The sequence below is a fragment of the Ptychodera flava genome, chromosome 7 (assembly GCF_041260155.1).
Source record: "Ptychodera flava strain L36383 chromosome 7, AS_Pfla_20210202, whole genome shotgun sequence".
NCBI classification, from domain to species: Eukaryota; Metazoa; Hemichordata; class Enteropneusta; family Ptychoderidae; genus Ptychodera; species Ptychodera flava.
This window is the reverse complement of record NC_091934.1, coordinates 28494678-28516675: the sequence shown is the minus strand read 5'-3', so window position 1 is coordinate 28516675 and position 21998 is coordinate 28494678. Positions and strand designations below refer to the sequence as shown.

The following is a 21998-nucleotide window of genomic DNA, read 5'->3' as shown; positions in this document are numbered from 1 at the left end:
AATTCAGGTACTGGTCGACTGTACAGTCACTGCAACCTTGGTTTACTTCCTGGATGAGTGTTCTGAGTTCGCTTTCATCTTCTGTTTCTTCGCTGACATCGGATTCATCAGTATCGACCCTGAAGCCACCTTTGCGAAAACACTTTCTAATCGTTTCTTCTTTGGTCTCCCTCCAAGCACCGCTGATCCAATACACCGCGTCGAGTACATTAACGGACTTGGCGACTTCACTTGCATTCGATGCATCGTCGATCTTTGCCAACACTGAACGAAGAAGTCGTTTTCTGTAGCGAGCTTTGAAGGCACGAATTGCTCCCTGGTCCAGTGGTTGAAGTACGGATGTGGTATTGGCCGGAAAGAACTTCAGAGTGACGTTAGAAAGGTTGATGTGGGGGTGACAGGTCGCGTTGTCAAGGAAGAGCAGGATTTTGCGACGTTGTCGGCGCATTTGAGTGTTCAGTTCTCGGATGTACAGATTGAACAGGTCACTTGTCATCCAGGCTTTCTTATTGGCGTTCCAGTACACAGGGATAGTGTTCATGTCAACGTTCTTAAAACACCGGGGCTTTGCAGATTTTCCGACAACAAACGGTTTCAATTTCTCGCCAGTCATGCTACAGGTGAACAGCACTGTCAGTCTCTCTTTTGAAACTTTGCCGCCTTTACACTCGTCTGCCTTTGTTGCTAAAGTTCTGTCTGGTAATGCTCTGTAAAACACTCCAGTTTCGTCGGCGTTGAAAATATTTTCTGGACTGTAGCCTGCACACATTTCTTCAACGCGATTCTTGAAATCTTCCACTACGCTCAAATCGACATCGGCACTTTCTCCGCTGACCTTGAAAGCTTTCACTGCATGACGACTCTTCCAGCTTTCAAGCCATCCATTTGAAGCTTTGAAATCTTCGACTCCAAGACTAGCTGCAAACGAAAGAGCCTTTTCCTGCAGCATAGGACCGGATATGGGAATGTTTTTAGCTCTTGCCTGTTGAAACCATGTCCATGTTAAGTCGTTGATTTCTTCGAACTTCGATGTTGTTTTAAATCGTTGTCGAGAACCATTGGCATTTTCTTCGTACTGACGCAAGTATTCGGCCTTCTTTCTGATGATGTCAGTTGCCGTAGTTTTACCGATGCCATACTTTTGACCAAGTTGCTGACGTGTAAGACGAGTAGACTCGGCATCTTTGATAAGTTTAACCTTATCAGCGAGATGAGTTCCGTTCTGCGACGCTTAGAAGGTGGCTGACTCATGGTAAACTAACGTAGTGTAGACGTACTGAGATGGTTTTCGTTGGTGTTGCAGTGATCGCTGTCGAATGCAGAATGACTGTGAACTTGAAATTTGCTCATTTTTATCGTTGAAACTCAATTGTTTTACTGTCAATCAAACTCAAACTTCACCGAAAAGCATTGTCGCACTGAAGATCTATAAGTCGCCGCCCTCATCAACACAACATGTCCTGGAGTTCGGTGCTTTGTTTACACAGATTCACACTACGCCAAGGGGTGGCTTGTCAGAGAAGGGCTGACAAAGTGTTGACAAACCGTTGCTATGATCATACCCAGAAGGCGTGAAAACCCAAATAACGCTTAGTGGCGGCAGTGTTTGATTAAAGGAGGCGGTAAAAATCCTTTGTGGCGGCAGTGCTTGATTAGAAGAGACGGGGAAAAGTCTGTGACATCAGTAAGCGACGAGAAATAAAATGCTTCGAAGTGATTGGTCGATCTATCCAAGTTTAATTTTAGGGGTCGGACCGACCGACGCGGTCGGTGTTCGAAGTAAACAGTGGTCGGTTTGTCAAGGGGATTTTACAACAGATGCCTATGAGTGATTTTCGGGGATAATTTAGTCGGTCGGAGTTGACAGGAAGTCGGTTTATTCAGAGGTCGGTTTTGCCAGGTTTCACTGTATATATATATATATATATATATATATATATATATATATATATATATATATATATATATTATATATATATATATATATAGATAGATAGATAAATAGATAGATATTTAGATAGATATTTAGATAGATAGATAGATAGATACAGTACAGTCCACGCAGAACCTGTCATTGTGCTCGCATTTTGCGAGCACAATGCCAGCACTCTAAGCGCATTATGCCAGCACAATTGGGTGTGAAGTGCCAGCATTTTACGAGCACTGTGCGAGCACTTTACGGGCACTGTGCCCGCACTGGACAAAATGTGCCCGCACGATGCGGGTATTGAACTCAAAAAATGTGTGCCCAGAGGTAGTTGTCGGTGACAACATTGCTACACTTGCCTAACTGAAATAGCGGCAGCTGGGAGTAACTGAATAATCTTGAGTCCTAAAACCAGCTCCAAACTCTCTTTGTCTGCCTAAGGCAACTCTAAAATCCATAAAAAAAATCTTAGTCGTAGACAGGTCACAGTAAGATATTATCACATGCGTACAGTATGCGTACAGCTCTGAAGAAATCTACCTCAAACTCTGCTGGACCTCGACACTAGACCTCTCACGGATCGTGGTCTAAGGTTGGAACACGGACGTGTAGACCGTGGTTGGACGTGCTTTGTGAAAAATTGCAACAAGTGAACATTATTGTGGCCATTTACAATAAATAAAGTTCATGATACGTATTAGTAATATCACAGGCACAGACCACATATGCCAGGGGAATTTTCTGAATGAATTCGTCATTTGCCGTATAGTAGACATCGTACATGAACTAAAGCATGATTGCGAAACCTGATACATAGAAGAACCAGATTGTAAACCATTTTATATTAGGGAGGGTGAAGAATAACAAGTTTTGAATTGTTGCCCGGTCAATTTGTTGTATTTGAAACAACGCATCCTTTTTACACAGGTAAGGAAACGAGAGCGCCCAGGAAATAACAACCAGCATCGAAATAAAATTTGTTTTGAAATCTACAGCTTGTATTTTTGTCCTGAACTTTTTACGATTACACGAACGACTTTGCTCTGGATCCGACTGTCTATAGTAGACACTGCAGTTAGCAATATAGAGTCACTATCATACTGAAGTAAAGTCAGCGGTGATGGCGTAGGAAAAGCAAGTGTTTTCATTGGCTTACTGATTTTTCGTGCTAATTCTGCCGTGTTTGTCGCAAAAAAAATCGAACTGAAGTTTCGAAGGTAGCCGAATCGGCGAACCATTTTGCTGAGATGCCAAGTCCGAGTTTTGTAGAGGGACCGTGGTCCATGGATGTCACGTACAAAAATACATCCGCAGTGTGCGGTGCGTGTCCCTTTTCAAAAATATCTGAGCCATCACGCATGCACTGTGTTGAAAGAGGGTCAGTAGTACACTCTACGACTAAACCAGGCACTGAGATGCCAGAATGTGAAACGAGAAAACCCAGTTCCAAAATGACCTATAAGTCGCGAAAGTATCCAGACTGCAAACTGCATGCCCTGTCCGATTGGGCATTTCCAAGCAAATATGGCTACCGCTAAGCCCGAATGTAGTCATCGTGTAAAATACAATTCTAGGCTTCGGTGAATTAAAGCAGGCGGCTTTATCCGACCGGGAAATATGACGACAGAAGTTCTAAACATTTATACAGGTCCTGTATTGTATTGCGATGTACCGTCCCTCCAGTTTAGTGTAGAAAGTTAAAAGCATAACATTTTTTTTTTAAAGTTATATCGATGCGATACATACTATTAAATCTGAGACTCTTTCTGTCAGTTTTGGGCTGCTGGTCTTCACAGCAACTTGCGTCTATCGGCTTTAAAAAACGTTCAAAATTTTTGGGGTAGACTTGAGTCGATAGTGCACCCTGCGTGAACGTCCTTGGACCAGAACTGCGACCTTTGTTTCGTGACGAGTCAAACATACATTGAAATGTAAATGTACCAAAATTTACAAATTGAAGTGACTTGACTGAAGTAATTTCGTGGTCAATATGTATTTGACGTTCAGAAGTGACAGACAAAAAACGTGAATAATTCCATTTTGTCGAATTGAAAGCCCTCTGTGGGACCGTGGTCCGCTAAAGTCCCATGGGAGCATAATGCTTCGAGGAATTCGCCTGCTATTCTTGGAAACTGCTGGTTTCCATAGCGACCATGCGACATATAGACCATTGACTGTTGACCGATGCGGTCTCGTTCAATAAAACATTTTACATGCCGAACTTTCACTTTGAACCAAAGATTCGAGTCATATAAAATGATGGAAATAGCAAAAAATACCTCAAAAGTTGTCATTGTCTGAGTAAAAACGCACCATACATTTTCCCATACATATCAAGGCTATATACTGTCAACGTAATTCAATTCTGCAAACTCAACGACGACGAACATGTTCTTCAATAAATCGCATAACCCGTGGAGAATGTGTCATAAACAATACATTTCCAGAAGTTCTCCGAATGGTGAAAATTGGTGTCATACATGCATCTCCGCGTTAGCGCCCCGACCAAAACTTTTTATTGCAGTTTTAATCAGGTGTAATATTCAGACAATCGCCGGTTCAGATTTTTTAATTTTTAGGGGGTGGAAATAAAAACATTATCTTTGAAATCCTTGTGTGAGTCTCATTTATTCCAAACTTTTACTCGTAATTCCTTCTTCAAATTTGGTGGCCCTTAAAAGGCCAACTTGTTATGTGGCACATTGACTTTATTTTTTTTAGTTTTTGAATAGTCAAATGCATTGTCGACATTTAAAACTGCGTCAAACAACGATTTAATCGCAAGTATTTTTAAATTGTACCGACTGTAGCACGAACCTCGGAAAGTTAGAGAATTTTTTGGTGCTGATGTATCCGTGGATCAAGGCTGATACCAGCATGCATTATCAAAAAACATCCAGTACGTTAGTGTTTCTACAAGTAGTGATACGTCTGCATTACTTCAACACTAAAATGTCGCGTTCTTTGACACGTTGATGCGAGAAGCGACATCGTTCTTTCGTTACGACTACCCATTGCACTGAAGTTATGACTGAAGTTGGCAGTGGGGAAAATGCCGCCAATGGTAAGAGTACCCATGTTTCAGCGTGGTTGAGTTCATCTAAACAATAACCCACTTGCAGATTCGAAACGTTAAGTTCGTGGATTTATGATTTCTTCAAAAAATTACGGAATTATTTTTGTAAAAAAAAATATTTATTCCTTTAAAAGTGTTTCCGAACTTGATAGTATACACCAGCAATGTGATCGCAATTATTTAAACAATCATGCCGACGCGAATCTTTACTGTAAATTGTTGCATACTTCGATGACCTTTGTGACCCATCGCCTGATCATGCTGATTAGTGCGTAGACGCTATTGAATAGGCCGAGGACAATGTCTGCTCTGGGTGGCAATTGCAACCCACTTCAAGTCTTCAAGGTCCTCTGGACGACAGTGTAGCAAAATTTGACGTGTTTCCCGGGCAACTCTTCCCGTTTCGGCCCCAAGCTTTTGTTCACAATGTCGTTCTTCTGGTACCTCAATGTATTATTCGATGTGGAGGGAATGTCGTCGCCCGAACGACTGTCTGTTACAAAATAAAACGACACTGAAGACCTGTGGTGACGTAATAGACTTCACTGTGATATACTAATAACGTTCAGAGTAGGAGTACGATTTAGAACACACCGCACCGCGCGTATTTTACAGAGTTTGATTTGATCAACGTAAAACACGACATGAAAAAGACATATTTTTCTGCAGCAAATAGTTGGGGGCGGGAAACATTTGAAATTCGGTTCGTCAGGTGTCGACTCGAACGGAAAATACTATCAGAAACTGGCACAGTGTTTTAGTTTTCGTCACTAAAAAGTTTGGGTTGGAACAGTTTTTGAATATCGGACTTTTTTGGCATGGTATTGTCTGACATTATCACAAAAAAGACGTGATATTTTTTCAAGATTTTTGGCCCCGATTTCGTTCGGAGTGCATGGGAACAATTTGACAAATGGACCTTATCGGGTATTAGCTCATATGTAAAATATAAGCAGAAGCCGTATTTTTTTGTAGTTTTTTTTCAGATGGTCGTAATGACCCGGGAAACAAATTTTAATGTTGGACTTTATCGTGAAGCACCGGTGGCGATGAAAAATTACGCGGCGTCACCGTAGTTTGTATGATTGCGTTGGCAGTATGATGATCATGACTTTCTCTACATCGACTACCATGTTGTCCATTTAATATTTTTCGTACGGAATATCCGAGGAACGTATCAAAACTTCATTGAGATTTCGGCATGATCGGCAAGAAAACAAGTCGAGCGCTGTCGCCCAAAACGAATATTTTGTTTTCATGTCTGTGGAGAAAATTCAAGTTATTACTTACGAACATGGTCAGTTTACTCCACTCACATTAATCATTTTATTTGTGCCACTAATAGTGATAGTTGGCTAGAAAAAATGCTGATAGAGACGTTCGGCTTGTGAAATCATTGAAATTTACGAGGACAGGTTTACGAAGCAGAACCTCAATCGCGATTTTTGTGCTTCTCAGTTCAATCATTCCGTACATCGAAAGGAAAAACCAAACCATATATGCGTCTTGTAGAACTTTGGTCTTTCCAGGCGTCACACAAAACAACCTCACCTGCATGTACATACCGGTAATATCATTGTGATAGAGGGACCGCGATTACTGTATATCGAGAAAGTATGACGCGCTACAGGGGAGTAAGCAACGAAACGTAATTTCTGACCTCCTTTCATTTAATTGTATGGCATAAACATGATAATGTGAACCGAAAATGAGAGTCACGATTACGATTAGGCATGAAAAAGAGGAAGAAAGCCGTGAAACTGTCACAGAAGTTCAGCATTTTTAGTTCTAAATCGTCTTTTTTGACAAAATGCACATAAAGTACTGGTCAGAACGCAAAGGTCACGCTTACGAATATGACGGATCAGTCAATTACTGATATAGTTTGAAAAAAAAATCGAAACACAGATGCCGAATGTCTTGGGTTGCGGTGCCGAAGTGACTTGGGGCCGGAAATTGAGAGGCCGAAACGACTTGGGCCGAAACGACTTGGTGCCTGAACGACCAGTTACCATCCAGACACTTCTGCAGTGTTCAAAATTTATCGGGATTCCGACGAGCTCTATCAATAAATCATTTTTTCACGGACTCGTAGGGCAAAGTTCAAAGAAATTAAAACAGATTTGTCTGCTTCGACGCCATGCTGCATGTATGCTTGATATGAATTTGGGAACAGCGAGACTGGCTGAACCTGCGTGAACGTGCCACGGTTGGCATTTATATAATTTGTCGCAACATTTCTGTCAATCACTCACTTTCAGAAACTATCGCTCGCCTGAAAATTAGCAACGTAATTCATAGGCACAGCTGACATGATAACGTGCCTAACGTGATTAAACGTGTGGACTACGATGCCAATTTTTCAGACAACGCCCAGAGAATTCGAAACTTTCCACACAAAATGAGTGATTGACAGAAATGTGTTGCAACAAATTTCGTCTGGTTGTCGCCTAAGCTCAGTCGTGGGGAGTGCTTTCGGTGTTATCCTTTGCGTATAGAAAACGTATAACGATGAAAAAAATGCGTAGAGGAGAGTCCATTTCAATGCGTAAATACGCACGATTTTTGCGTAAACGCGAACTCTGCATATATATATATATATATATATTATATATATATATATTATATATATATATATATATATATATATATATATATATTATATATATATATATATATACAGGGTTTACATCACTTTTAACTTTTGAGAGTCCCTGGGACTCCTGGTGTTAGAAAATGGGAGTCCTACATCAAAATATGGGGGTTCCAATTTATTTCACAAAAATGTTTTATAGTTTATCAATGCCATGGTCTTCACTGTGTTCAATTAGTATTAAAACACACAGCAAATAGTTGCATATTTCTTAAAATAATTCCTACATGAAAATTCTAGTTCATACTGAGGGCCCTCATTGATCAATTCAAAGAACATTATTCATGATATTATCTCATAACTTTAATGACAAGTTCACAACGTGAAATTTGAACAAATATTCAAATTTGTCAAATTGACAAGAAGGTAAGTAATTTCATACTCTGAAATGGCATACACCTAGCAAGTCCAGTAGGTTTGAGTTCACACTCTGCCAGCAGCTCCTTCAGCAAATAACCTACAGTAGCAGTGTTCATGAAGTCAAAATCATCTATGATCATGGGGCCAACCAGTTTGATGAACATTAGTCTATTAAGCCTTTGAGGATTGAGTCTATTTCGTGCCCTCTGTTTGATGGCATTTTGTACTGAAAAGCCCCTTTCACATGGGCAGAGGACACTGGTATGACAAGAGCAATTTTAGCTAGGATGGCAAAATCAGGATACTCCTCTGTAAAATCAGTTAGCAACAGCTTGATATACATATCAAAATTCAGTGCCTCCCTATGAGATCTTGTGAAGTGTTTGTAAACAAGGAAGTGTGCCCTAGCTCTATCAGCATCAATCCCCCCCACCCCCCCCCCCCCCCCCCCCAGTGTATTGTTATAATGAATCAACAGTTGATCAAGTGGTTGACCCATAGTCAGGTAGGTTGGCCACATTTTCAGGATATCTGTGTGGGTTGAGAATCACATCAAAACACTCCAGAATATTCATCTCATCATCTGGAAATCTGCTATCTAAATTCTGCAGCAGTTTGTTGATATAATTTTCTCTTGCATCACAGAACCTCTGTCTGAGTGGCTGATTGTCAGTATTTTGAATGTTTTTGTATGTGTTTTTCTGACTATTGCCAGGAACATCACCCAAATCATTAAAGACGTCTCTGACAGTGTGTGAATCATTAGTCATTCTATTCAATGTGTCCCTAGTAGACTGAACACTTTTTTTGATATAAGAGGTGACAGAATCTTTCTGAAATGTAAGGCTCAAAATTCCAATGACAGTAAGAACATCAATCAATAAGGCAGTGAATAGCAGACACAATGAATTAGAGATAAATTTCAACAGCTCATCAGCCTTTCCCCTTTTTTGTCACTTGCAAGTGCCAAGGCAATTGGCTCAAAACTGATGAAAACCATCTTGACAGCTTATTCGACCGACAGCCAGCGAACAGATGTAGCCTCAGTAATTTGTTTTGTTTTCCCATTCAACAGAGTTTGAATTTCCCTAAGTTTGTCATATCTCACACTAGAGTCAATGAAGTATTTATACAATGAATGGATTATATTATGATATTCTTTGCAATATTCAATATCTCTGCCTGCTTGGGAAGCAGCAAGATTCAATCAATGTGCAACACAATGCACTTGAACAAGGTTGGGATTTCTGGCTTTTAATTTTGCACCCAACCCGTTCAAACGGCCGGTCATTACGGCCGCCCCGTCTGTTCCTAGTCCATATATTTTGTCCACGGCTGCGTCACAGATTTCTTTCCTAGTCAAAAATTCAATCAAGGCGTTTTCAATCTCTTCAACAGTGGCATCTGTAATTTGCTGGTTACAGAGGAAAGAAAAATTCGCCTCGCCATTCTGAATATATTGAACATATATTGCAAGTTTCTTATGAATGAAATGTCACAACACAAGTCTCATCCAACATTATACCGATGACGTCACTTGCATGTATGCTATCAATCAGGGACTTCTCGATCGCACTTTGAATACACTCTTCAAACTCCATAACTATCTGAGGACGTTTGTAATATTCAATGTCTAAGCCGTTCAGATTCTGCAGATGAATGATGTCAGTGAATACATCGCATGGAAGGTCACGTTTAGCGATCAGGTAAACAGTACGTAATTGTGCAGCGTACGCCTCGAGTTCGTTACTCTTACCGCTACGTATCACTCCACTCGTAACTGTGCTCTTACCCTGCAACTGCCGGTCCTCATGCTTAGGATTTTAAAGCTTGTGAGACGACTTTTCGAGTCCTGATGACGAGTGAGAGTTGAATGTTGAAAATTATAAAAACCTCCATGAACGGGCATGTAACATTCGCTCTCAAACATACACGGCATTCCATGACGTTTCGCTCTTCAGAATATCGAAGCCATTTATAGTAAATCTATTGAGTCAACTTCTATTGAATGTTCGTAATTTTGCTGACTTGGTCGGGGGACCTGATGTATCAGTATCGCATGGCGTAGCTGCCGTTTCGGCCTCGACCAAACCTGCATGGTGCTGGTTGCTGCGGCCGCCGAAAAACCTTCGCAGATCGGCCTGTTTGACACGACCCGCCAGGATGCCTAAACATGTGTTAATCGACACAAACAAGAAATCGACCAATTAAGAATCAGTTTACATTTTGAAAGTAACTTTTTACAGCAATAGAATTTGTTTCCGCGGTTACCATTGGTTATGAAACAGTGGAGGCCAATGCACTATGGAGCATTCCATTAAAGTACGGGGTCGGTAAGGTTTACTGGGATGTGTTTTACGTGTTCAGCAGCTTCGCAAGGTGTACACCAGCAACAGATATTGCTGCGTCCCAAGGGACGCGTGGTTTAGTTTTTGAGGGGTCCTGCGTCCGGTTTTATGCGTAAAGGACGCAGAAATGCGCGTCATGTAAAACCCTGCCTTTCACAGTCAGTACTATGGCAGCTATCTTAATCAGATCAGGAAACATATGCCTTTTATGTGTGTAAATAATAGACCACGATTTTGACGTGAAATTTCAGTTTCACCAGCCAAAGGTACAAGTTTTGCTGATTGATCGAAGAGAGTAACCCTTCCTCGTAGAAACCAAGGCAATCTGGAAGCAATACCCGTTGTGGGACATATTGTCCTGCTGGCCAAAAAAGCAGGACAACAAATATTTTTGTGAGACAAGATAAATATGGTAAAAATTGGCCACAGTCACTTGTGATTCCATATATGATGGACACTGTGTAGTATGCATTCTGTATATCACAGCGACTGTCGTGAATTAAACCATAAGTGACTGTGGTACTGACACACTGGACGTGTTTGCGCTGCACATGTCCAAGGAGGCTGGAGGCGTCATGGGCGCAATCAATGTTTTCATTGACTACAACAATAATAATTCAAACTACCAAAACACAAGAATGTAAGGCTTGTACCGTATATCCGTACAGAATTACATGAATGATTTACGAAAACTACCAGCTCAAAGCATGTTGCATTATACCATGGGTTCCATAAGTATTGCAACCAGGGTATGGTAGGGTGCAACGTTAGTATTCGCACTGTTGAGATTCAGTCAATTTTTGTTCTCCAAAAATAATGTAACTTAAATCTCTAGGCCTTTGCTATCTTTGAAATTGTGTATAACTTCGCAGAAGGTACATGTTGTGTGAGGTCATGTGGCATTTCCTCCATACACAAATTTGTAAGCGCGACCGACGACTAGAAATGATTGACAACTTACCCAAAATGTATTGATATTATTCCAAAAGTCAGACATTTAAACACGGAATTGTTTAGGAAAACTTCTCTTACTTCGTAAAAAATAATGAATTCTTGGCTTGTGCATGTTATAAGTACATGTATATTATTCCAGGCTAACATGGTGACACGGTCTGTACTCACTTGTATTTTCCTTCAAATCTAATTGTCATATGTGAGAAGTGCTGGCTATATATACAGCCAGTTTGCCATACGGCTAGCTCCATGACAAAACAGAAAGGTAGGCGAGAATGTTGCAGAATCGTGGCCTGGTGAGAACACTATATATATATATGTATTCAGCAACTGGTCTGTGTTTGTTCACAGCTACAAACAGCGGACAAGAAATGTGTATGCAAATGCACACATACAAGTCAGAAGAGCATGCTGATGAAATACATGAGGGAAGTGGCACATCATTTACAGAAACTGGAAGGACAGTATCACAGGAAAATCTCCAAAGAGGACAACCTGACAACCAGGTGTTCAATGGTAAGTCTTGACAAAATGATCAAATTAGCTTCAGTGTGATTCCTATGTGATTTACCCCTGCCACAAACATTACCTTTTCTGTGGAGTTATGTTTTACAGTTGGTCAACTTTTCTTGTATGGTCGTTTTTATACTCACCACTCCTGGTTGTCAGGGTGATGTATACCCGGGTATCAGATCTGATAAGTTTGTAATTGCACTGGTTTAGTGATTATTCGAAGTGCAGACTGCTTTATGATTTGTCAAATCTCATAAAAGAAAGTCAGAACAGCATTTTATTTCGGTATATACAGTAAATTCTGAACCATGATTGTTCAGAACCTTACATACTTGAAAAACGTGCTGTATTTTTATGGTAAGGGCAGTGCATAAATGTCACCAGGGTTCTCCTAGGCATATCTCTGCAATCAGATTTTTGAACAAAAAAACTTTACAAGGGTTCCAAAATTATGTCAGTGTTCCCCAACCTTTGCAAAAATACACATAATAATTGTACTTTATGACAGGTACATATTACTAGCAAACATCACTATTGATCATAGCGAACAGTGCTTATCCATCTATTTGGCTCTGCTGTCAGTGATGTGGACACTATATTTTCAAATTGTGTATCATTACTGGAATCATCATAACTGTTTACCATGGCTTGTTCTGTGTTAGCTTTACGTTAGAAATCTGCTGCAAAGTTTCAGAGGAATCCACCTGCCTTTACTGTACGTCCATGATGTATTGTAGCATGGTCCGTCCATGAGGGACTTTGATCGCAGTATTTGTAACTTTGTAGAAAGGAGAGTAAAGTGTTTCAATACATTGCAACTTTGTGGGAAGGAGGGTAAACTGTTTCAACATCTTACAACATTTTAGTTTTCTGTTGAGGAGGCATCGTGAAATGATTTCATGAGAAGAAAAAACATAAGAGCATGCAAAGACATCAATATTTTGCCATTTTTGTAACCAAGTAGAACAGAGCTATTTTATCGGCGGGCCGTATCGGAAGCAGTACACTCAAAAGAGCTAGAGAGTGACAGCGCGTACATACAGTCATGCAGTGGCCTCATTGGAATTCACTTGTCCGTCGGGCTAAGAGAATGTTATTTTCACTTGCCCGGCCTCAAAATTCACTTGTGACGGGCTTCGGGCGGCGAGAATTTTCGAGCCCTGTATTCAGTAGATTGGTTAATTGTCTGTCGGTGACCTCTGTCAACTTCGCACTCCTCTTAAACCACTTCTCAGAAAAGGCTCGTAATGGTTTACAAGTCAGTCTGGATGACCAGACTTGTACCTAGTTGTTCAAACGGTAATGAAATTTGTACATGCAAACTTAGGGGCTTATTTTCTTTCTTTACTTGACTGTTGATTGTCTTTGATTGTTCAGAACATCATTTGCTTGAAGAACATGCATTTGCAGTATGATAGCAGCAATTACTGCCATGCTGATCATGGCAAATACCGGTATGTTATGGAAATGATTTACCAGTAGAACTTTGGAAAACGTTTGAAAAGTCCTTTGGGTCAAGCACGATTCTTCAGATTTCTTGATGTGTTGATGAAAGGTGCATAGGCAAATGTTAGGGTTTAAATTTTTTGGCCAGAACATCTCCTGTGATACCACTGATCTGATAACTTTCCATTTTACATAGTTTTCTGTGTCATAATTGAGCTCAGTCCACCGTTTTAGAATTATTAGAATACAATTAAGATTCTTATACAGGCCACATGCTGAAAAGCAAATTCTTCTGCTAGTACTGCTGTATCCAGAGGACACTTGGTTCAATTTTTTTGCAATTTTCAGAAACTTATTGATCATTTATATTATATTTTGTTTAAATCATGGTATGTTCTTGGCCTGCCAATGTGTTTGTTTGAGTTTGGGTTTAGTGCAATATCCTCTGAGCTTTGGGTTACTTTTTGTCATTAATTTGTTTTTTCAACAAACAAATATTGTGTAATTTTGTAGATCCTGATGAAGCTGACAAAGTTGTTGATGGGAGTGAAGGCCATGGGATGACAGATAAGGATCAAGAAGTTCTACGCTCCTTGATACCATTGTTTGTGAAAGCTTTACCAGTTCAACAAACACTGGATAGGATGTCTGATGTAAGACAAAATAAACAAATTGTTTTCCCTTTGACTTCAAATGAGCCCACATTCAAGTCCACTGCCAAAGTAGGCAAGGGGGTAGTGTGATGCATCTATATCTGATTTTGGCTCAACTCATGTTTGGCCGAAACACCCCCTTCCCGTACCAAGAACAAACTTGTCCCATTCCAGTCTGTCTCATTGAACCTTTTAAGCCTGCTTAAATAAACCTAGCAGTAAAGTCTGAACCTGTCCATGGATAGTCACATACTCACACTTGCAATGACCTGTAGCAATCCAAAACCAAGATTACTCATAAAAATATTGTCCATGGCTATTTAGTGCCTTGAAAAATTTTGCATAGGAGGATGATGGTTGCAACCTACATGTAGTGTCTTGGATATTTTAATGTACATATTTCTAATTTATGTACATAAATCAAAACAGGCAACCATACACAAGGAAGGAGGTTAATTCAAATTGATACCTTAAAACTGGTATAAGGAGACATTGGCTCTGCAGTCAGGGTAGTGAACTTTTAAGTATTTCTCTTGCAAACATGTACACATAGTCATTAAAGAGTTCAGACTTGATGGTGCACATACTCTTTGACAACAAAGTTTACACATAATGTATCATATGTGAAATTTTCATTTGCTAATTTAGCATTGCTGTGTTTCATTTATTTGTGTAGGTATTTGATGAAGAGGAGGTTGAAGAAATCACACTTTCAAGCAAAACGCCGCATCAGCAGAGACGTTGCTTGATATATACTCTAATCAAGAAAGGTCCAGAGGCCTTTCAGAGGTTTGTCTCCGTTCTGGATAAAGTGCGCCCTCATTTGGCTGATGCACTGAGAGATCGCAAGAACGGAAAACAGCTCGATGAAGTTTTAGAAGGATTGCCATCTTTGGAACAGTGAATTCATTCTGACAGTGTCTTTTTTGCAGCAGAGGTGTAAATCTACCATGAAGCATTGGGTCATCTAGTTATGACAAATGTAATGATAGAAGCTGCAATACGATAGAATTCAGTCTATGATTTCTGCAAGTTACAGACCATGCAGTCAAATCTTGATAGTTCAGAGAATGGGCATTCCTTTGCTTGCTGATAAATACTGGGCGACATGAGTTCTGTACATGAAATTCTGTATGACAACACAGAAAAACCCAGAAAAATTTCATAATATCTGGCAGGTGAAGTCAGTGTTACGTCAATGAAATTTCATCCCATTTCAATTGTTGCATGCAGGTGAATTCTACAGCATCTGTAGCAGCACTTCTCAAGAATCTTTTTTACTACCTTGTACAATCTCAAATCGTTCATCTTAATTGATTTTATGCAAGTTCCTACCCATTCTAATAAATATACCTTGATTCTCGTTTTCTCATTATTGCAAGAGATGACACAAAGACTCTTTGGTAAGCAGTCTTTCTGTTACATCAGCCCTACATTATTGAATCGTGTTCCTTCTGACTTTTGTCATTCCAAGTCTGCTCTTTCCTTCCACCGTTCTCCAAAGACATATCTGTTAAACTTTAGTTTCAAGCTTTTTCATTCCCCTAGTCTCCACTGCCTGTGTTTCAGCTTTTCCTCCTTCATAGTGTAATTTGTCATTTTTGAGCCTCAAGCTCTGTAGTCAGAGGTTCAGCTCATTACAAGTGTACTTTATCATTATTATTATTATTATTAAACTGTAGGAAAAGTGAATCTTGTTAAGTTTTCCTGCAAAAAAAAGTTGTGTGTCAACTGAAATATTGTCAACTGGAGATATTAAATTTTTAGCTGATTTTGTTTAACCCTTGCACCCTGACCCCGTGGTACTCTATGACGTCATAGGACATTTATGTCCGAGCCGGGTTCAAAGGGTTAAGGGAGACTTCAGCTTTATATCAATTATCATGAGTAAGGTTATGCTGACTTTAAGCAAGAGTTTCTCCAAATGATATGTATACTAACTACTCAATCACTGTTCAGATTTTGCATTGCATACATTGTTTTCTTTTGACTTTTTGAGGAACCTGTAAATGGAAATTGATTCCACAGGATTTCCGAATAAATAAATAAATAAATAATAAATTGCTGAAGTAAAATCTCGGGCAGCTGCAACCATATTGGTGCTGTAATTTATTCACCAAAATTTTAGTGCAACATTTTACCAATTGTCATGAATTGTTTTGTTTTGTCGATAATTTGTACCAAATGGACATCACCTTCTTTGGCTACAGCTTTTTGTCAAAATCTTTGCAAAAATCTCAAAAAAACGGACTTGGAAATATTTTATAAAGGCGACAAAAAAACTAACTTTGGCACTCAAAAGGGTTAGGCTCGTGAAGTTTTCTTTGAAAGTATGGAAGTTAAAGTTAGATTTGTATTGCAAGGATTAATAAGCACTGAATTCCTTTGGGTAAAAATCTGTGTTATCTGTGTACAGTACTTTGGTAAATCAATCAGTGTGCTTCCATTCAAGAGCTCATGAAATTTTGTCCTTGCGCAAGGTGCAGAACAATAGCTGAAATACTTATATTGTTCAGACTTATACTGTTTGGTCAATAATATTAGCTTTGTAGAGAATTATCAAAAACATTCTGTGGGACCAACAAAATCCATTGGTTGTTGCATATTATGGTCAACAGGTGTAATCTTTTGAAAGTCTAGTATATTTTTTTTCTAAGGTAAGAATTCTCTGAAAGGGAAAGAAATGTTATATTTAAAAAGTCAACTCTTTTTATGCTTTGCCATGTGAATGAATTTAAGTGTCGACTGTTCATTCCAGCCTTTAGTGAATACATGACTGCCCAGTAGTAAGCAGCTTTGCTTCATTTATACATTTTCAGAGGTACTAGTAGTGGCCAGAACTTTTAAAAATTAAATTTCTACCATACACATAGTGTGTGCACCATTGTTTTGTAAGTCTGTAAAACAAGCATGTACTTATACCCAATAGATAGTTACTCTTTTGTGATCATGTCCTTTTGAAGGTGTTTTCAACTTTCTCAAATCAAAGTCTGTGTGTGAGTGTGGCTTTCGGTTGTTGTATCTAGAAAGAGGGGCTTTAGCATAGCAGATTTTCTCTTTTAATGATTCTGTGTAAAACTTATCTTTTTCGTACTATACGAGAGTAAAATAGTAATTGTGCAATGTCAGATGATCAAACAGGATCATGTTTGTACATTATATTGTTACATCTCTAGAATTTGTAATTTTACATTTTTTTCTAAAAAGTATTTACTCAAAAACTTGTACAGTTCTACCACAGTAACTTCCTATTAGTGCAGCATTGCTGGATTTTTACCACCTTTACATTTTATGCTGCCAATCATGTATATTTTTGTATAAATTTGTAAGTTTTTTAAAGATGATGTCCATTACATGACGCTGAATTTAACTCAGCAAATCAATAGGGCACATCAATTATATCTATTTTGAAAGTAAATTAAAAACTTATATGATAAAGAGTTCCTTGTGATAGGTGTGATTTATGCAGAGCCAGACACTCGGTATTCATTCTTGCTGGCCTACTTCCTCTCCATCACTCACATACATGTACTTTCATTTTATTGTCATCGTACCACCATCATGACTCCAAAGCTAATGAAACATTACCGATTGCCGATGACATCAGACTTCTGTGCATAAACATGCGAAGATAAATATTTAAACTTGCATTGAAAAATTTTGATTTTTATTGGAATAGTAAAAGTCACATGTGTGTTGATCGCATCATTATGCTGCAATAATCGAGATAGGTGCGCAGGGGCAAAACTTGTCAGAAATTCACCCCAAAATTTTTTCTTTGTTACCATATACAACAATTTTAAGTATGCCAACCCTAAAGCCAACCCTAACCCTTATTCTAAACCCCTCCAAACATTGTATTTGATGTGCTTCTCCCAAGGAAAGTCTGCAATTAAAGTGACTTCGGGGGGGGGGGGGCTAAATGAATTCTTGCCAGAATTTCTGTCAGCCACAGGAGATTTCTAGCACAGGTCACATTTTTCAATAACAAATCTGCAATCATGATCAGTGCCATTGAACCATTTTAGGAAACTCCAATGCAAGATAACGTGGCAATTACATATGAGTGGATGGCATAGTTCTATTCTGCCACCTTAGATAGCTCCACTGATCACGAATGACCAAATGATAAATTGACCACCTCAATAATTGAAAAGAGTGTGAACACAATCTACTAATTTTTATTATTCATTTTATTAAGGTAGAACGCACCTCGGGGACAGAAATTCGGGCCTTCAAATTTTATCAATTTTCTTCTGACCTACCACTTGTGGGGGCTCATTTTGAAGCTCTTGGCGAAAGAAAAGTTTTCACCGTCTTAGTTTTTCGAAAATCGAAAATTTATTTTTTCCCATAGAGTTAACACAGGGATGGCGGCCATTTTGAATTTCAAATATCGAGAAATCGCAAGTTATTTGTCTCTCTAATACCAAAGTTTGCACGGTGACCCCTGATTTTTATTCTTGCTTCGGTAAGAGAATGGTTGAAAGTTTCACTGAGGAAAGTTTAAGCAAAAGTTTAAGTCTTTCACTTTCGAGGTGCATATTACCTTAAAGGGACAAAGGAGTGATAACTTCATGGTTTTCAATAGTTTTGTTGGAAACATTGAGGTTTATCTGCACACGATATATTACATGAATAGGAACTAGGACAATGGAATTATTTTGCAGCCAATTGAGAAAATACATAATTGTTTTGAGGAACAGTTGCAGCTATCTCTTGATTGGTAGAACACATGCACAGTAGATCGAAAATTGTATGCTGACATACCATTTTGCTCTGTATTATCTGTTTACAGGCATTTGATTGTTAGGATGTTGAGAGCAACGTGTGACCAACTATTGAACATGTTCAATGACAATGTTTGATTAATACTCTAATAACCAAAGGGCCAGAAGCGTACAAAACATTTGTCTCTGTGTTGGATGTGTGCCCTCATCTACCGTAGTCAGGACCAGGAACAGAGACAGAAAGGGAGAACTGAAGGATTATCGTGTGGCGATGTCTAAAATTGTGTCTGACACTTTGTAGCAGAGATGTAAAACAAAGAATGCTTTAATTTTACAGAATAATGCTATTAAAAATTAATGAAAAACACTGCAATGTGACCCAAACTGCGAGTCATATAGACTCCATAACTATGAGGTCACTCAAATTTCGTTTGTTATATGCCTCAACAGGAAGAGACCAGTATACTCAGTATTGAAACGCCACCAGTGTTGGAAGTGGAGTACACCATCTTAAAGCGCCCTCAGTGTATGAGTGGTCGCAATGTTGGAATGTAATGGTGGATTCTACATGATTCTGCATGAAACCACTCAACAATAAGGGCACACAGTATCTTCACTGACATCAGATAACATCCATGGATGCATGAGAATGAGCATGAAAGATACATTGGTGTATATCTACCTCCTCCTGACTAGATGAATAATCACATTCATCTTGCCATTCATCTTGCCATCTGAACATTGAGATCATTTCTTGTGTACTTGTAAGTTTTGTTGTTGTCCTCACACTGAAATCTGATTGTTTGGGAGCTTAACTCTTGTTGTTCCCAATACTCAAATTCTGCACAAAGCATTGTATCATTGCACATATCTGAATCTTGACTTTTCATTCTTGCCATTATTTAACACAAGATGTGTTAGATGTAAGTTGTCAACTTTCTTTTTGTATTTACCAGTCGTAGTCGGAACATAAATTTCCCATGCCCAGCTGATCTTTTGATGTGCAAATGTTGTTTTGAGAGTGCCAAGATCGCTGTGGCCTTCCTCATGCTTACACATTGGCAACTACCAAGTTCACGACTGCTCTGTTGAATGAATTGTACATTTTTACTATTGTATCATGCAGCTGCATAAAAATGAAATTTTCTTTAAAATTGAACTGCATGTGTAATCCTGCACTTGCCTGCAATTTCTGTTATTTAAAAATAAGTCTATTTACAGGGCGTTAATGCAATTTCATGACAGAAGTACATCTACTTTTTCATATTTATATTTCTTCTTTCTTCCAAATTTTACAGTAGCTGAGACGCCCTGCAGCTTTCTCTGCTTGATAACATACTTTGCCTGATGTTAATATGCACATTTTATACTGACATTTTATGTATAGTGAACAATTTATATTCTAAAATCGCATCTCTGTACAAAATTTCTAATTTCATAAGAAAATGGATTCTAAAGCGATGTTAAACATACCATTGTGCAATTATTTTTTGCAAATAAAAACTTTTATATTTTACTATATTCAGTTTGAGATCTATTTACTTTGTCTGTTGTGATGGCCATCATCAGTCCCACTCAAACAGATACTTCATTCTATAATCAGCAATTTAATCAAAATGCAACGAGAATGCATTTTCATTGGCCATCATTTCCTGTGCCTGTCATTTAAGTACGTCGGTTCAGATATTTAAACTTTGTTGCAAAGTTCCATCGAATGGCCGGTCGTCTTCGTAATTTCAATAACAAAGTCATAGTATGGACAATTTCTGTGTCCAGTTGGGTTTGACTGAATTTAGCCAGCTCGTCCCAAAGTGACAGACCAGCAGACATGGCATGCCAAGTACTGACTGAATTTCAGGTCCCAGGCTTTGGTAGCACAGTAATAATGACAAAAAATTCCTATTGTTAACTGTCATTTTTACTTATTAAAAAAACACCTTTGATTTGAAAACCCTGGCAGAAAGAAAAAATCGTTGCAGCAATGAGAATGAAAATATTTTTCATTTTCTGTATTTAAAATATGTCACTGTATATCAATGTTTTGTGAAATTGTGTATGTTGCTTTTTCATACCGAGTTCTCACGGAGAAAACAGAAAAGGATCAGGATTTTGCAATGCTTTGTATATGAACTGCAGATTTCATTCTGATTAGTACACTTTGCGACTTTCAGATTGCAAACATTTAGATATCTCATATCTATCTCTGAGATATTAACGCCAAATACTGTAACTGAATGATGCAATTCGTAGCCGCATGATGCTTTGAAAAACAGACTTTCAATTCGTAAACATCCAGATGTATTTGATACCGTATGTCTGATTATTGATGCAATTTTTGGCTGGTGTGATGCACTTTAGGAATTAGGAGCCCGTGCCTTAATTCAAAAACACACTGACCCCTCTATTGAGCATTTAAAAAACATGGTGATCCCCCTATCACCAAAGTCAAAAACAGGGTGACACCCCCATCCCCCACTCCCATGGATCCACTGGCCCAAGGCTGCAGAAACTGGCCAGTCCCTAAGTACTGCATTGCAAATTGATGTTGGACTGTGAGGGCGCACGGAGCCATTTCCATTGATCGGCACAAGAGTGAGACAACTTTTAATCAGTGGATAAAATACTACAGTAAAACAAAGTGCAAAGCCTTTTTTCTCGCAGCAGACAGCTTCATAAGGGTGTGAGACAAGGGTGCTCTTTATCACCATTACTGTATATTATGGCAGCAGATGTTTACGAATTAAAAGTCTGAACAGTAGTGAGTTAGTTTCTGCCGGATTCCGGGAGAAACTCCCCTGTATAGCCTTCACCCCACTAATCGCGTTCACCCCACTCACACGTTTCACATGAAAGCAGAACACAAATCATCGCGTTCACCCATAGACAGTACTCTACTGTCTATGGTTCACCCAAATCAAACATTCACAAATCACAGACTTGAACCAAGTCTAGATTTTTGGCTAATAGTTGTTAGGTCTCTGTATTTTCACAGCTAGTGCCTGCATGAATATGTATTGTAAATCCATCTTTGTGAAGTGTATTACTGTACATGTACAAAAAAGTTTGATCGTGTAGCCTTTGCAGGAAAAGTTCAGCTCAACTGCTACACATGTTTCAGACAACACAAGTGTGTTGTATGGTTGTGGATAATACAGAGAGGAGTATAATTTTTGTTTCTAATATTAGGCTACATACCAAAGTCTACTGCTTGCTCCCATAGAAATGTGCTTGGTGCTACATTTGCCCCGTTAACTGACAATGGTTAAAAATGATGAGGTTCAAAGTAGTGAATTTAGTAATGAGTCGAGTTTGAAAGGTTTTGTACTGACATCAACAAC

At 38.9% G+C, this 21998-nt stretch overlaps 1 protein-coding gene across 2 annotated transcripts in view; it reads left to right on the top strand.

Annotated features, from left to right (window-relative positions):
* LOC139137203 (uncharacterized) overlaps positions 1 to 17370 on the top strand; it is a 64288-nt gene extending 46918 nt beyond the window's left edge. For both annotated transcript variants that reach the window (XM_070705188.1, XM_070705189.1), the window contains 3 exons: positions 11670 to 11834; positions 13791 to 13930; positions 14607 to 17370. In XM_070705188.1, the coding sequence (XP_070561289.1) occupies positions 11670 to 11834; positions 13791 to 13930; positions 14607 to 14834 (533 nt within the window). In that variant the 3' untranslated portion in view covers positions 14835 to 17370. The remainder of the gene's footprint in view (positions 1 to 11669; positions 11835 to 13790; positions 13931 to 14606) is intronic.
* The last annotated feature ends 4628 nt before the right edge of the window (positions 17371 to 21998 follow it).